At 35.1% G+C, this 13,433-nt stretch overlaps 1 protein-coding gene across 2 annotated transcripts in view; it reads left to right on the top strand.

Annotated features, from left to right (window-relative positions):
* Positions 1–13,433, top strand: part of SCAPER (S-phase cyclin A associated protein in the ER) — a 157,812-nt gene that overhangs the window by 40,338 nt on the left and 104,041 nt on the right. For both annotated transcript variants that reach the window (XM_032194784.1, XM_032194785.1), the window contains exons 14-20: positions 18–129; positions 1,162–1,302; positions 3,279–3,434; positions 6,502–6,644; positions 9,181–9,262; positions 10,454–10,606; positions 12,916–13,023. In XM_032194784.1, coding sequence (XP_032050675.1) covers positions 18–129; positions 1,162–1,302; positions 3,279–3,434; positions 6,502–6,644; positions 9,181–9,262; positions 10,454–10,606; positions 12,916–13,023 — 895 coding nt within the window. The remainder of the gene's footprint in view (positions 1–17; positions 130–1,161; positions 1,303–3,278; positions 3,435–6,501; positions 6,645–9,180; positions 9,263–10,453; positions 10,607–12,915; positions 13,024–13,433) is intronic.

The raw sequence follows: 13,433 nt of genomic DNA, 5'->3' as shown, positions 1-13,433 counted from the left end.
GTGTTTTTAATTAAAAGAACAATAGCAGAATCCAAAAAGAAACATGAAGAGAAACAGATGAAAGCTCAACAGCTGAGAGAAAAGTTACGTGAAGAAAAGACACTGAAGCTTCAAAAATTAATGGAAAGGGTAAGCCTTCTGTAAACCAAAGTAGGCAGTTCACTGCCTTTCAGAAAACATTTTTTCCCCACGTGGCCTAGAAATGTTAGGTGTTAAAACTTGGAGTAAAATGAAATTTTCCTGTGAGTCTGAGTTCACGTGGCTTTGTCAGATGACTCATGCGTCACAGAAAGGACATGGCTTTATTCTAAACTAAGATAATTATATTGTTAACATCAAAACAAGAAGATCTCATTCTAGATTAATTCTCCTGTTGTGATGTGGGCTATATACATGTTTCAGAAGATGCGGATGATCTGCCAAAGGTTACAGGGGGAAAAAAAAAAAAAAAAGGAAAATAGGGCAAAGAAATGGAAAAAAGTGTTCAGAGTTCATTAATGAAAGGCACGATACTGTATTGGTTTATTTTCTTCCCTCTATCAGCTTATTTGTGTGGATGGATAGATTGAGGGACTTAATACTGGGGGCCTTCAAATACTTATAAGGTGATTATCAAGGGAGTGGAGCTAGGCTTTTCACACTGCTGTATGGCAGTAGGTTGAGAGACAATGGGCATAGATTTTTTTGAAAGGAGAGGTTCTAGTCAGATACATGCAGAAAATTTCTCATGGTGAGGACAGTCAGGCATTGGAATAGGTTACTCAGGGGTTGTGTGTCTTCTTCATACTTGGAGGTTTTCCTGAGCGATAGGAGGTTTTCCTGAGCGATAAGGTCTGACCCCATAGTTGAACGTACTTAAAGCAGGAGATTGGATTAGATGACCTCCTGAGTTCCTTCTCAACCTTGATTATCCTATAAGCCTAACTTATGATTACTTGCATACTTTACTTTTAGAGGATCAGAATTTATTGAAATGAATTTTGTAAAGCATATCTAACAGTGAAGCAGTTAGCAAATACGTGCACTTCGGGTTAAACTGGGTGCAGGGTTTGCGTAGGGCATCAAAATGTTTTATTGCTGTAAATAAAGCTTCAAAAATAAGAAAATTCTGAGCCTATTTCCAGTTATTGTATTAGTAATGAATTCAGTAATTACATATAGGAGAAAGATGTACGGAAATGGAAAGAAGAGTTATTAGATCAAAGACGCAGGATGATGGAGGAAAAATTACTCCATGCGGAGTTTAAACGTGAAGTGCAGCTACAAGCAATTGTGAAAAAAGCACAAGAGGAAGAAGCTAAGGTAAGTTATTTTGTTTTAAAGGGAAAATAATCAATGATAATATTTCTTTAAGTTCTGTACCGGAGAGTGCTCTGGAATATACTGTGAAGGATAATGGAAGTCAGGTATGGGCATGTGTCACGTGCAAAACAGATAAATGTCAATCTCTAAAAGGGAGTTTTTTTTCCCTAAAATTAATTTAAAATTAATGAGCCTGTTATTAGACCTGTTATCGTTATCATGGTGGGCTGTACTGAAGGAAAAGATGGTTTGAAATAAAGAGCTGATAGCATTGTTGCTCTTCTTCTTCACTGTGAGTATGGAGGCATTTTTGGTGATAAACAGTGCTCCTGGAAGGGTAGCAGATCTCATGATATTCCAGCTGAATGCAAAGTTGGGAGAGCTCATTGAGTTTCTCCTGCTGTGGTTTGTACTACTAATTTTGTTAAACAGCTGGAAATAAGTAGAAACCTACAGTTAACAAAGGACAATTACTAGAAAACAAGTGTTTTGCTACTGCCCTTCTGACTTCAATACCTGGTTTTGTAAGGTGAGCAATGGATGGTTTTTATTTTGTTGGTTGCTTAAATCATATTCTTCTGATAAGCACTAATACATATCTTCTTATGACTAAAATTACATAATGAGCATGTGTCCCAGCTGTGATGCAGCTGTTCATCCTTATTATGTGATGAGCACAACAAAGCTGATTTAGCTTTCTCACTTGCTCTTCCTGTTTCTTTGAATAAAGTGGTTTCCAGATTACCTAATTCAGTCTAATATACCTTCGTTATTATGTCATTACAATGGTGTGACTTCTGTAATCATATTAACCAAACCACACTTAGTGTAATTCCCCAGCTAAGCAGATGTTTTAGGTATTGTCTATGTTCAACTGTGTAAGATCTGCCTTTTGAGATTCTTTTGTTATGGAAATAAGGGTTAATTGGGTCAAAAGCTTTAGAGAAATAGTAGCTGATGAGTAATGCTGAAAGGCCATGATAACCGTTGCTGCATATTTGCTTATCCAAATTCCTAGTGCTTAACTATTTACTGAGCTATGAAATTTATTCTGTAGTCATTAAACAAAGCAAAAGAAACCAACAACAAAACCTTCCAACTTCTGTGATGTGTTATTGTTTGACAGTTATCCTTTCCGCTAATGTCGTTTGTGGATTCAAACAAATTGAGCAGCAAACTGATAAATGAGAGATAAGTTAAATAAAGTTTGCATTTTCCAGATCCATATAAATTTCTAAAACATTTGCATTTTAAAGAGTTGGCAAGAATTATTACCTTCCTGAACCTCAGTAGAAAAGTATATTCTTTGATATTTGTAGTATATTGATTAAAGTACTTTTAAGTAAGCATTTTTGTATGATTTTTTTAAATTTTATTCTTGTGTATTGCAGTGTCCACCTGTGGTTGAATAAAATAGTACTTGTCTTTGTGAAATAAGCTGTATTAGTAAGAAATCTAATATTAAGATAATGACCTCAATAGTTTTCTTATTCACAGTATGTGTATTCTCACATTCTGTATTCAGTTAATACCCATACTGTTAGAGTTAAATAGAAAGACCTTTTGTATTCTGTTACCTGTTACACATTTATACAGCTGGGTCTTAGCATTCCACATTCTATGAATTGGAGAGAATAGACGAATAAAGTCTCTTTGAGAAGACTGGGAATATTTTCCCATCATTTACCCAGTGTTTCTTGATTTCTGGTATCATTCAACTTCCTTTTGTTTTTTGTTGTTTTATATGCTGTGGACTATCCGTTTTATTAAAACTAAATAAAAAGGGGGGAGCAAACAAAAGTAGGAAAAAGACAAAGCCCTATGTTCAGCTTGGTTGAGCATTGGTTTACAGACAATTCTGGAGGAATAACCCATCAAATTAATTACCAAATGGGTAATCAACAAATGGATAGAATTCATTAAGAATAAAACTTGAACTTCACAGATCTTTTCTTATACTTGCTGGTTATTTGCAGGTAAATGAAATTGCATTTATAAACACCTTGGAAGCTCAGAACAAACGTCATGATGTGCTGAATAAATTAAAAGAATATGAACAACGTTTAAATGAATTGCAAGAAGAGCGTCAAAGAAGGCAAGAGGAAAAGCAAGCACGTGATGAAGCTGTTCAGGTATGTCTGTAGTTGCAGGTTGACAAGGAAATATGCATTTATTTCCAATTTTGGCTGTGCAGTCTTTGTTTCTTTGTCTTAAATCCATTGCTCAACTCAAGAGAGTATACTTGAGTGTGTTTCTGCCTTACTATGTTTCAGCACCAGGAGGGAGAAAAGTAAGTCTTAAGGATTTCCTTTAAAAAAGAGTCTGCATAGCTAAGGTCATATGGATGAGTCATGCTTGTCTTAAACTTTTTTTTTTAAGTTACTCCATTATAAGAAAATCATGTTTTAGTAACATGTGAAACTTTGAGAGGAAACAGAAAAATGCATCTTATATGCCTGTGATGTCATAATTTTCATACACTTTACAAGATCAGTGAAAACTATAACAGAAATGTCTTTGTGTTAATGAAATCCTTGATTCTTTTGTTGTTGTTGTTATTTTGAATGTAAAAATTCCAATGCTAAATTTTCCCAACCTCAAACATCCACTTGTTGGCACTATTCTCTATGTTAGAATCCAAAACGTGTTTTCTTATGTGAACTCTTCTGAGATCAACACAACTACAGTTGGCCTGAGACCTGAGTTTGCTTCAGGGCTTAGAATCAGGTGGTAATGATAAATACTATCTTCTTGTTGAAAAATGTGACATGTTACTGACCTTATTTGTTCGGAAGCAAAAAGAGACAGAAGGTACCCCAGAGACCTGAGCAAGAATCTGTTATTACAAGTTCCTGGATTTCCAGGGATTGATTGTTACTGATGAAACGTACCTTTCCATATGGTTTACCAAAAAGCCCATTGCCCCAGGAACCCTGTTTTTTGTAGTTACTTATTCTAGAATGGAGCTTTTCTGGAGTTTATGGGTCTTGGGGTGTTTTTAATTCTTCCGTATCTCTGTCACAGTTCTGCTCCTTTCTTAGGTTACATAGGCATTTTATCACCAAACTTACCTGCCCATATCCTTTCTGCCATACCAAGGATTAAGCTAGTGCTTCCTGCTATGCTTTTTCCATACACATGTTGTGAAACAATTAGGCAAAGCCCTAAATGTAAAGATATGCTGTATCTACCCCTGCTGTCCTCCTCACATGAGAGCTTTTCCTTCACTGTTGTGGATCTGGACCCATTCCTGGTATAACAACTTATTTAGCAGTTAGTATAAATATGAACAAATAATTACACTTAAGGGCAAGTAAACTAAAAAACTGGAGTTGGACTTGATGATCCTTATGGGTCCCTTCCAACTCGGGATATTCTATGATTCTGTGAAAATGAATCATACGAGTTCTTGGGCCATAAGTATGAATTTAATTATAGGAAAAAAAAAAATCAAACCCCATCAGACATAAACGTAAACTACTTTGTAAACATAACAAACTACGTTGTAAATGTAACTACTTTGAATGTACTGTAACAGTGAGGGACTTCACTATACATACAACTACATCATTTAGAATCACAAGGGTTCTAAAAATTGTCTCCTGTGTCAGTACCTATGGAGCCTAGCCTACTTCTGCTGATTTGCCTGAACGGTGTCTTTGATAGCCTCAGGTATTTCACAGATCCATTCAGTAAAACCTAGTTGCTTCTTTTTGGCACCAAATTCTGCAGGTTCACACCTTTAAACCCATTCTTCCGTCAGCCTTATTTTAATTTTTTAATTACAGGATCTATTACAGTTGTTTTTTTTAGTTGTTGTTGTTTTTTTCCATCCACATTTTACATGCTTTTCTGTTTAGTGACACTGGTACCTAATTTAAAAAGTGCAAGCCATTCTGGTCCATTTTCAAATGCAACCTTAAAGGTTTTTGTAAGGAATGTTCAGCACAAATGGCGTTTGTTTTTTATGATGCACTGGGTGTATCCTATAGAACAGTTTGTATTCTTGCCTGTTTTAATAGTATGGTTGTAAAGTGTGCTGTATCTTGTCTTATTTGTTTTATTGAGATGGAAATTAATGTATTCATGCAATGCTGTTACTGAAACTTTACATTGGGAAAAGTATGGTTACTGTGAAAGCCACAGTTTTGATAATCAATTTTCAAGCTGTACTGCCTGTGAAAATCAATACTGTGCAGTTAGCATCGTTAAAGTAAAATGCTTTGCATGACACAAAAATGTTCAATTATTTTTGTAGTTCTTCATTTCTTGACGAAAATGAAATATAAGGTTAATGTGCTCTTCTTTTTATGTCTAAATTTTTGTAAAGCTAATATTTAAAGAGTACAGAGCCCTCATCTAATCATGTAAAAGCATTTATCATTCCAGCAAATTTTGCTTTGTGTTAATGAAACCTCATACCGTTGCCTTAAAGGAAGATAGCTTTTTGCTGGAACAGTGATGAGTATTTACAGTGCTGGAGATGATGCAAGAAGTATATATTTAAAATAGATTGAAGTGTCTGTTTTTTATTTAATCTGTCATACAAAAGACTAATTTTACTGTAAGATGAGAATTTGAAGAACGTGTAAAATATTCATCTCTCTCCAGACTGTTCAGCTAAATCGAGTAGTCATATTTCCTTTCAGTAGAACTCAACTAACTCAATATGCCTACTCATAAATGTCTTAGAGTATGAGTTTTCAAATGCACTTTTTTTTTTTTTTTTTTTTTTTCACATTTGTTGCTGTTTCAAATAGTCATTCTGTCAGGTTTACAATACCATGCATGACTTCAGAACTCTAAGTCTGGAAAAAAGTAAAAATTGAGCAGTGGGAGAATTGCATATTCAATGATAGAACAAAACTATACTGCAAAAATCCATTTTATTTTATAACAACATTTGAATAATATTTAAATCATTGTTTAAATAGTCATGATTTAAGTATTAATATTCTATGGGAGCATATTTTGTTTCTGTGTCACATATATCCTTGTAGATGTTCAAAATATTTTTCAGATATTCTTATTGATCAGGTTGGTGGACTTCTAGTGGACAGTCATCTTCAGTCTGAGCAAAATATATGGCCAGTTAATATGTAGCTTAGTTCATGCAACTGTGCTTCAGTGTATGTTCAAACTTGTGAATATACTTAATATTTGCAAAAGATAAGTTAGAATTTATTTTTCTTCAACCAGGAGCGCAAAAGAGCCCTGGAAGCAGAACGGCAGGCCCGAGTTGAAGAGCTGCTGATGAAGAGGAAAGAACAGGAAGCACGGATTGAGCAGCAGAGGCAAGAGAAAGAAAAAGCACGGGAAGATGCAGCACGGGAAAGAGCAAGGTAACTTTGCCATAATTTTGTTGGGTCCCTGTCCTTCACTGCCACTCTTTCAGGCAGACTGCAGGTTCTCTATATTAACAACAGTGCCTTCTTCAGCCTTCAGGCATAGTATTTTAAAAAGTAATGTTAATAGATGTTTTTGATGAATAGTTAGAAAGAAGAAATCAAGTGAGTATTAATAAATTTTGTAATAGATTTTTGTATTCCTTAGGTACATGCGCAATATAACATGCTATGCTATATTTTATATTGTTAACATTACTTCATCTTAGTTTTATTGCTAACAAGACCTTTTAACAATTTGCCTTTTTCATATTTTAGTTTAGTTTTCAAAAGAAGCAAGATTAATGTTTTCGTGTTCCCCATTTCCTCCATTCTCCAGTAACTTTTGGACTTACTGGCATCAATATGAGTTCACCTTTTCTGTAGACACCAGAGGCCACGTTTGTAAGGCATAAAGCCGGGAAATCAGGCTTCATTAATTCTGCTGCCTATGAACTACTTGCTTTATGTTTATGCCCATAATCAGAAGTTCACAAAGGGGTTTCCATATGGGCTCTTCTCTCTGTTTCAGTTGAGCTGAATGTTAGGTGCACAGAGAATGAAGCATATGGATTGTTGGGTTTAGGGGGTGGCACTGGGCTGTGTGTGCTCTGTAGCACTTAGTTTTCAGTTGCTTTGTATTTGCTACTGCAGTACTGTGCTTGCAGTCATTTTTCTTTGCCAGATGCTGATTATATAGTGTTCTTTCTCTTTCTTTTATTTCTTTTTTCAATTTCTGAGAAAGAATAGGAAAGGATGTGTGTTTTCACCTTTTAATCCGGTGATTCTGGTACCTCAGAGTGGCCTCAGTCTTATGTCTCCTTAATAACAGTCCTGAGATTTCTCTGATGTAGTACTGTTAGAGCAGGAGTCAAAGTGCAGTGGGTCAGAAGTTGAGTGAGAAGATGATCTTGAAAGGAAGCTGTCTGTACTGTCTCTTCTGTCTTTGTCTTCAACATAGTTTGTTGAAACCTCAGCAAGTATTATTTGTTTGATTTGTTTTTTGTTCGTTTTTCCTTCTGCTGGGATTTAACTCTTATCCCAAAGATTTGATACTTGCTTCAGTGAGTCATTTTTGAAATATCTGCTTAAAGTTTGTTCAGTATAAGCTTTATATAAATGTGCATCTGGTGGTGATTAAAGCATGTGTATGAAAGGGTTAGTTTATTTAAAACTGACTTTAAAACCCCTCTGCTCTTATGGTACATTAACTTGATTCCAGTAAGGTTTTAGATGTAATTTCTGAGTGTTTTATATTCCAGAGAATTGAAATCCCTAACACAGATTTTTTTTTCTTGTCGAGAGAAATCATAAAAGTGTAAAATGTAAGCTAATCGTGTTAAGTTTCAGAAGGGCCTGGGCAAGAATAATATTGATGCTCTATAAATGGAAACTTGAGAATTTTGTTTCAAATATCATTGCATGTTTTGGATTAATGTCATTAATTTGTCATAGTTTGTAGGATTAAACAAGTATTTTAAAATGTTTACTGAAAGAAATAACTAAAATAGGCTTTGGGTTTGGATCATGTTAGTTATGATTTGTTTTAGCTCATGGTGTGAGGGAGTAGTTCTTTAAAGGCAAAATCAAAGACTGTAGTTCAGTTTTTCTGTGCGTTCCTTGGGAGATTAGACAAAGTACACAATGCTTCTCATCTATCATCTCTTCTCCCCCTACCCACCCCCAACAACCGTGGTATTTGGAAGAGTTCGCCTAGTGTTTATATAGTTAAACTTGTTTCCTTCCCTGTCATCTTTCCTGTTGGCTTTTATATTTTGTGTTGGCGCTTTGTTGGTGATGGGAAGGAGGATTCCTAGAAGTGGAAAACTGATGTTTGAGGCGTGATTCAGTTTTTGGGAGGGGGATGTAGTGCAGAGAGGTACGGTGAACAAAACCAGTTCCTGACTCTTCAGTTTTGTACAGAAGATAACAGTATGATTTGCTATCCTTAGGTATCTAGAACATTTGGAAATGCAATGTTTTAGAACATCAATTTAGGTATCAATCTTATTGATACCTGATATCATTTGGTGTTGGTCAGAGTTTTCTCTATATGTTTATATATTCAAACATTCAGTGATCATCACTTTTATAAAATACACTGCCCTTACTGCTGCATGTTTTTCTTTGATTTGCCATTGTACTCCTCCCCTTTGGTTCACTGAAAATGGTCATTGACTGCAGAATACTAATGGTGACAGGGCACAACTTTCAGGATTATTTTGCAGTCTTACATTAACTCCCATTGTTCTTGGTTGCTCTAAAGCCTGTTCACAGGTACTGTCAAGTGCCTGCTTTTATTAAATTATCAAAAATAAAGCATCTGTTTTCTGTGTTAACTAAAGTGCTTTCTGTTCTCTGTCTTTTCCACTAAGCCACCTTCAGGTTCATTTTTTGGGACGTTTGTTCTCCATTTCAAACATTAACTTGTGAATATTAATGCATGTTTTATATTATTAAAATGTTCCCCCTATATTTGTTATCTTTTGGTTAGAGATCGAGAAGAGAGGTTGGCAGCTCTTACTGCAGCTCAACAAGAAGCCATGGAAGAACTGCAGAAGAAGATTCAGCTGAAGGTATAAAAACATGCTACACTTGAAAAATAAATCAGTAATGTAGAATTTCTGTAAAATAGTTTATGTATGTATGTTTTATTTAGTACAGATGTTACAGTATGCTGTGTCCCAAATTACGTAACTTTACAATAGATTTTTATTCATACTTTTGCTTAAAAACAGGACCTTGCTGTATAATGTGCACTGTGTAATTTGGAAAGAACAGGACTGAGCTCTGTTGAGTTACATTAATTTCAGAGCTTTAAATGTGAGAACAAATAAACTTCAACTTCCCTTGGAAAGTACACGTAATTTTGAGTTAAATCATGAGGGAAATCAGTAATTAGGAACTCTCACACTGTTCAGTGAAGACTTGCCAGTCAGTCATGCAAGGTCCTGTCTAATGGTACTGTAACTGATGCCATCAAGAGCGTGGCATCTTCCATGGAGGGCTACAGTGATTTCTTGAAAAGAGGCACAAGGCCTTGTAGTTCAGGCATTCAGCTGTGGGGAACAAAGGTATCATAAATTTTGAAATGATCCACTATTTTTGAGAAAAGTAAACACTTCTAAAATGATAAATCATATTTGTAAGGTTCTGAGGTAGAGCTACATATTGAAGTCTCATGTTTTGTTAAGTTATCTAAATTTTTATTCTAGAATTGTTTGTGTACAAGTATTTTTTTCACTTGAATATTTTTATTACCTCTGATCCTGTTCTTATGATCTTAGGTACATTTACTTCTGTTGTAAAATGCAGTTTTGACATTAAATACAGGCTTATGCCCCAGTCTCTGATCTTAAATAATAGTTAAAAATTTGCTCCATTCTCTTGAGGCTTAAGTGTATGAGCCTCCTGAAAGAATCCAGGGAGCTGTACCTTGATAGGTGCACTTCTGGAGTGTTCAATTGAGAATAAAAACAGAATAAGTGAGATGTTACATATAACAAAAAGATTTACCAAAGAGTTTGAAATAGGCGAATTTCTATGAAGTTCAATGAAATTGTCAGATTATGAATTTATGAATTGATAATCACCTATAAAACAAAAATAGTGCTGATTGATTTTTAAATCGTAGCAGAATGTTAAATCTCTGATGTGTGATGACTTAATGCCTAACCCCAACTGGTAACTCACAGTATTTCTATGGACAGCTTAATACCTTTTGCTTCATACCATTTTTTTCTTTGCTTTTGTTACTTTGCATTCAGCATGATGAAAGTATTAGAAGACACATGGAACAAATTGAACAAAGAAAAGAGAAAGCAGCTGAATTAAGTAGTGGAAGACATGCTAATACTGATTATGCTCCTAAACTTACACCATATGAACGAAAAAAACAGTGCTCATTATGCAGTGTAATGGTAAGTTGAACAGAGGGGTTGCTCTCAGAATTGCAAGACTAGCCTAAGCCTTGGAGCTACAAATTATGCTTCATTCTCAGATGAGAGTACTGCATACGTGCTGTGGCCTTGCTCTGCTCTTGGGAAAGTGCATCTTAGCTTGGATTCTTCTGTCTATAAATTATGTGGTTTAGGGAAGATTTGAAATAATTGTAGAATCACAGGAAGCGAAGTGTGGACAGTACACAGTTGCTAGCTCTCTCTTCTAAGAAAAGCAAAAATTAGGAATCATCAAATGAATCTGGTTAAAAGGTAAACATAAAGCAAGTTATAGAAACCAGGTACTTTGCTTGGCAGACCTCTCTTGAGATGTTTGGTCTCAACTGGGTGTCTCTTCTTGTGCTCCTGGCACGGTGAAGAGAGGGAGACATGCAGTCACTGAGTAGGAAGGAGGGAGATCAGTTCATGTTGATAATTGTTTTTACTGACTTGCATAGGGCAGGCATTATTGAACAAAATCTTAGGTCTTGGCTAGGAAATTATATAAGCATTATTTCTCTTTAATTGCTACATTAATTAAGATTACACAGGATCACTTCAGGCAGTGCTGGAACAGAAACTGAGGGTTCAGCAGAGTGGAGTCTTGTACATTCACTTAACGTGCCTTTCCGAATGAAAGCTCATTGTATGAAGTCAAATAGAAGTCAAAATGAGATGAGAAGCCAAGGAGTGTTTTTTTTTTTTTTTTAAAGTCTTACTATACTGCAAATTGGCTGTCTTATTATTATGTAATTTAAAATAAAGATGTTTATGTGAATTAGGCTGAGGGATAAAGTTCTGTGCTTGAGCTCTGAAAACCCGGAAGTCCACTCCATTGGCAATCAGCTGGAATTCTTCATGGTTACATGAAGTAGAATGTGCTGCTTCGGGTTGTTTTTTTGTTTTATTTATTTATTTCTATTTGATTGTTTTTCAACAATTACTTAATTTACTGATGTAATTATTCTAAAACAGATTTTGTAATTGGAACTTGTAAAGTTTAGCCATAATCAGGTCATGAACAACATAAAACATAGTAGTTCTCTGGGTTATTCATCAGAGAGATCACAAAGCCTAGGATAGATGTTTTTAAATAGACACAGTTAACACCTCCATCTCTCAGAATATAGAAATCCATTACGAAGAACTTTACTTGTGTATGTTTACAAGAAAAACGGTGTGATTTTGCTAAAGTTGAGATACAGAGCCATGTTTGAATCTTAGTGGTGTTTGTTCTAGTGTATTTTTGATTCATCTGTGCACTAAAAAAAAGGAAAGAAAAAAAAAGAAAAAGCACTGTTTATATTGCTTTTATGGATTTTTTGAAATCCTGTCTATGTGCTGCATCTTTATGCCAATTTTTTTGCTGGTATCACCATTTAAGCTGCAGCATTTGTATTACATCTTATGTTAAAACAAAACCTGTGGGTTAATACATAGACAGCTATGCCAGCCTTTGAGTAGGAATTAATTGCTGTGAAGAAGTCTAGACAGTTTGCGTTCTTAATGAGTAAAGCAACAGTGAAAATGGTGTGCTGAAATAACCTTAAAATAGTTCTTCAGAAATGAAAAAATGCATCATTTTTTCCTTATCAACATAGTTTGTTCCCTTAACTTGCTACTGGTGACTGGGTGTTTTTGCTCTCTTGTCGGTTAAGTGTTTTCAGGTGACCTTCAATAACAGTTAACAATCGTACAGGATCATAGAGTCATTGAGTTTGGAAAAGACCTCCTAAGATCATCCAGTCCAACCATTAACCTAGCACTGTCGAGTCCACCATGAAACCATGTCACTGAGCTTTACATCTACACATTTTTTGAAGACCTGCAGGGATAGTGACTCAACCACATCCCTGGGCAGCCTGTTCCAATGCTTCACAACCCTTTCAGTGAAGAAAGTTTTCCTAATATGCAACCTAAACCTCCCCTGGCCCAACTTGAGGCCATTTCCTCTTGTCCTACTGCTTGTTGCTTGGAAGAAGAGACTGGACCCCCAACTTGCTACCACCTTCTTTGAGGTAGTTGTAGAGAGCAATATATAGTTAACCTGGTAGTTCTAAACACATTTATGATGAAATTCTATGTGACAAAATAAAAAATATTCTTTTTAGTAAAATAAATAAATAAAATTGTAAAGATGTTAAAGGTAACTGATAGTACTTTCATTAGGTGGCAGATTCTGAACCTACTTCTGACAAATTAGTATATATTACATGTAAAATAATGCTATTTATAGATGATAGTATTATCAAGGGAGGAGAAAAGTCACTAATAATTCATTGTCATTACAGATTTCATCGGAAGTGTACCTATTTAGCCACATTAAAGGGAAAAAACACCAACAAGCTGTGAGAGAAAACAGTAGTATACAAGGACGGGAGCTTTCAGATGAAGAAGTGGTATGTTGTGTAATAACTTTTACTATTTCAATTTCCTTCTGGTTTTATAATGCCGTCCAGCTGAGTAGCCTAAGAAAGTCTTTAAAATTCTTATAAAGGAATGGAACTGTTTGTGTTAGCATGGGTTTAACAGTGCCTTTTTGAGTATAGTATACTAATGAAAATGAATGAAACAAACAGTGGATTCAAATACTAAAGGCAATTTCTGTTTGAAATAGACTGTGACTAATTGCTCTACTACTAATCCAAAGCTATTTTTCATATCACTGTATTTATCTTTTTGTCATAAAAGTCTGATGTGTTATGTTCCATGAGTGGTCTTTATTTTCATTCATTTTATACCTTTCCAAATAGTAAATATTCTTCACTGCTTTTAAATAAAACCCACTTCAGTAAAGGTGTAAAATAGC

Source organism: Aythya fuligula, chromosome 11 (assembly GCF_009819795.1).
Source record: "Aythya fuligula isolate bAytFul2 chromosome 11, bAytFul2.pri, whole genome shotgun sequence".
In the NCBI taxonomy this organism is placed as follows: Eukaryota; Metazoa; Chordata; class Aves; order Anseriformes; family Anatidae; genus Aythya; species Aythya fuligula.
This window is presented reverse-complemented; position numbering and strand designations above follow the sequence as displayed.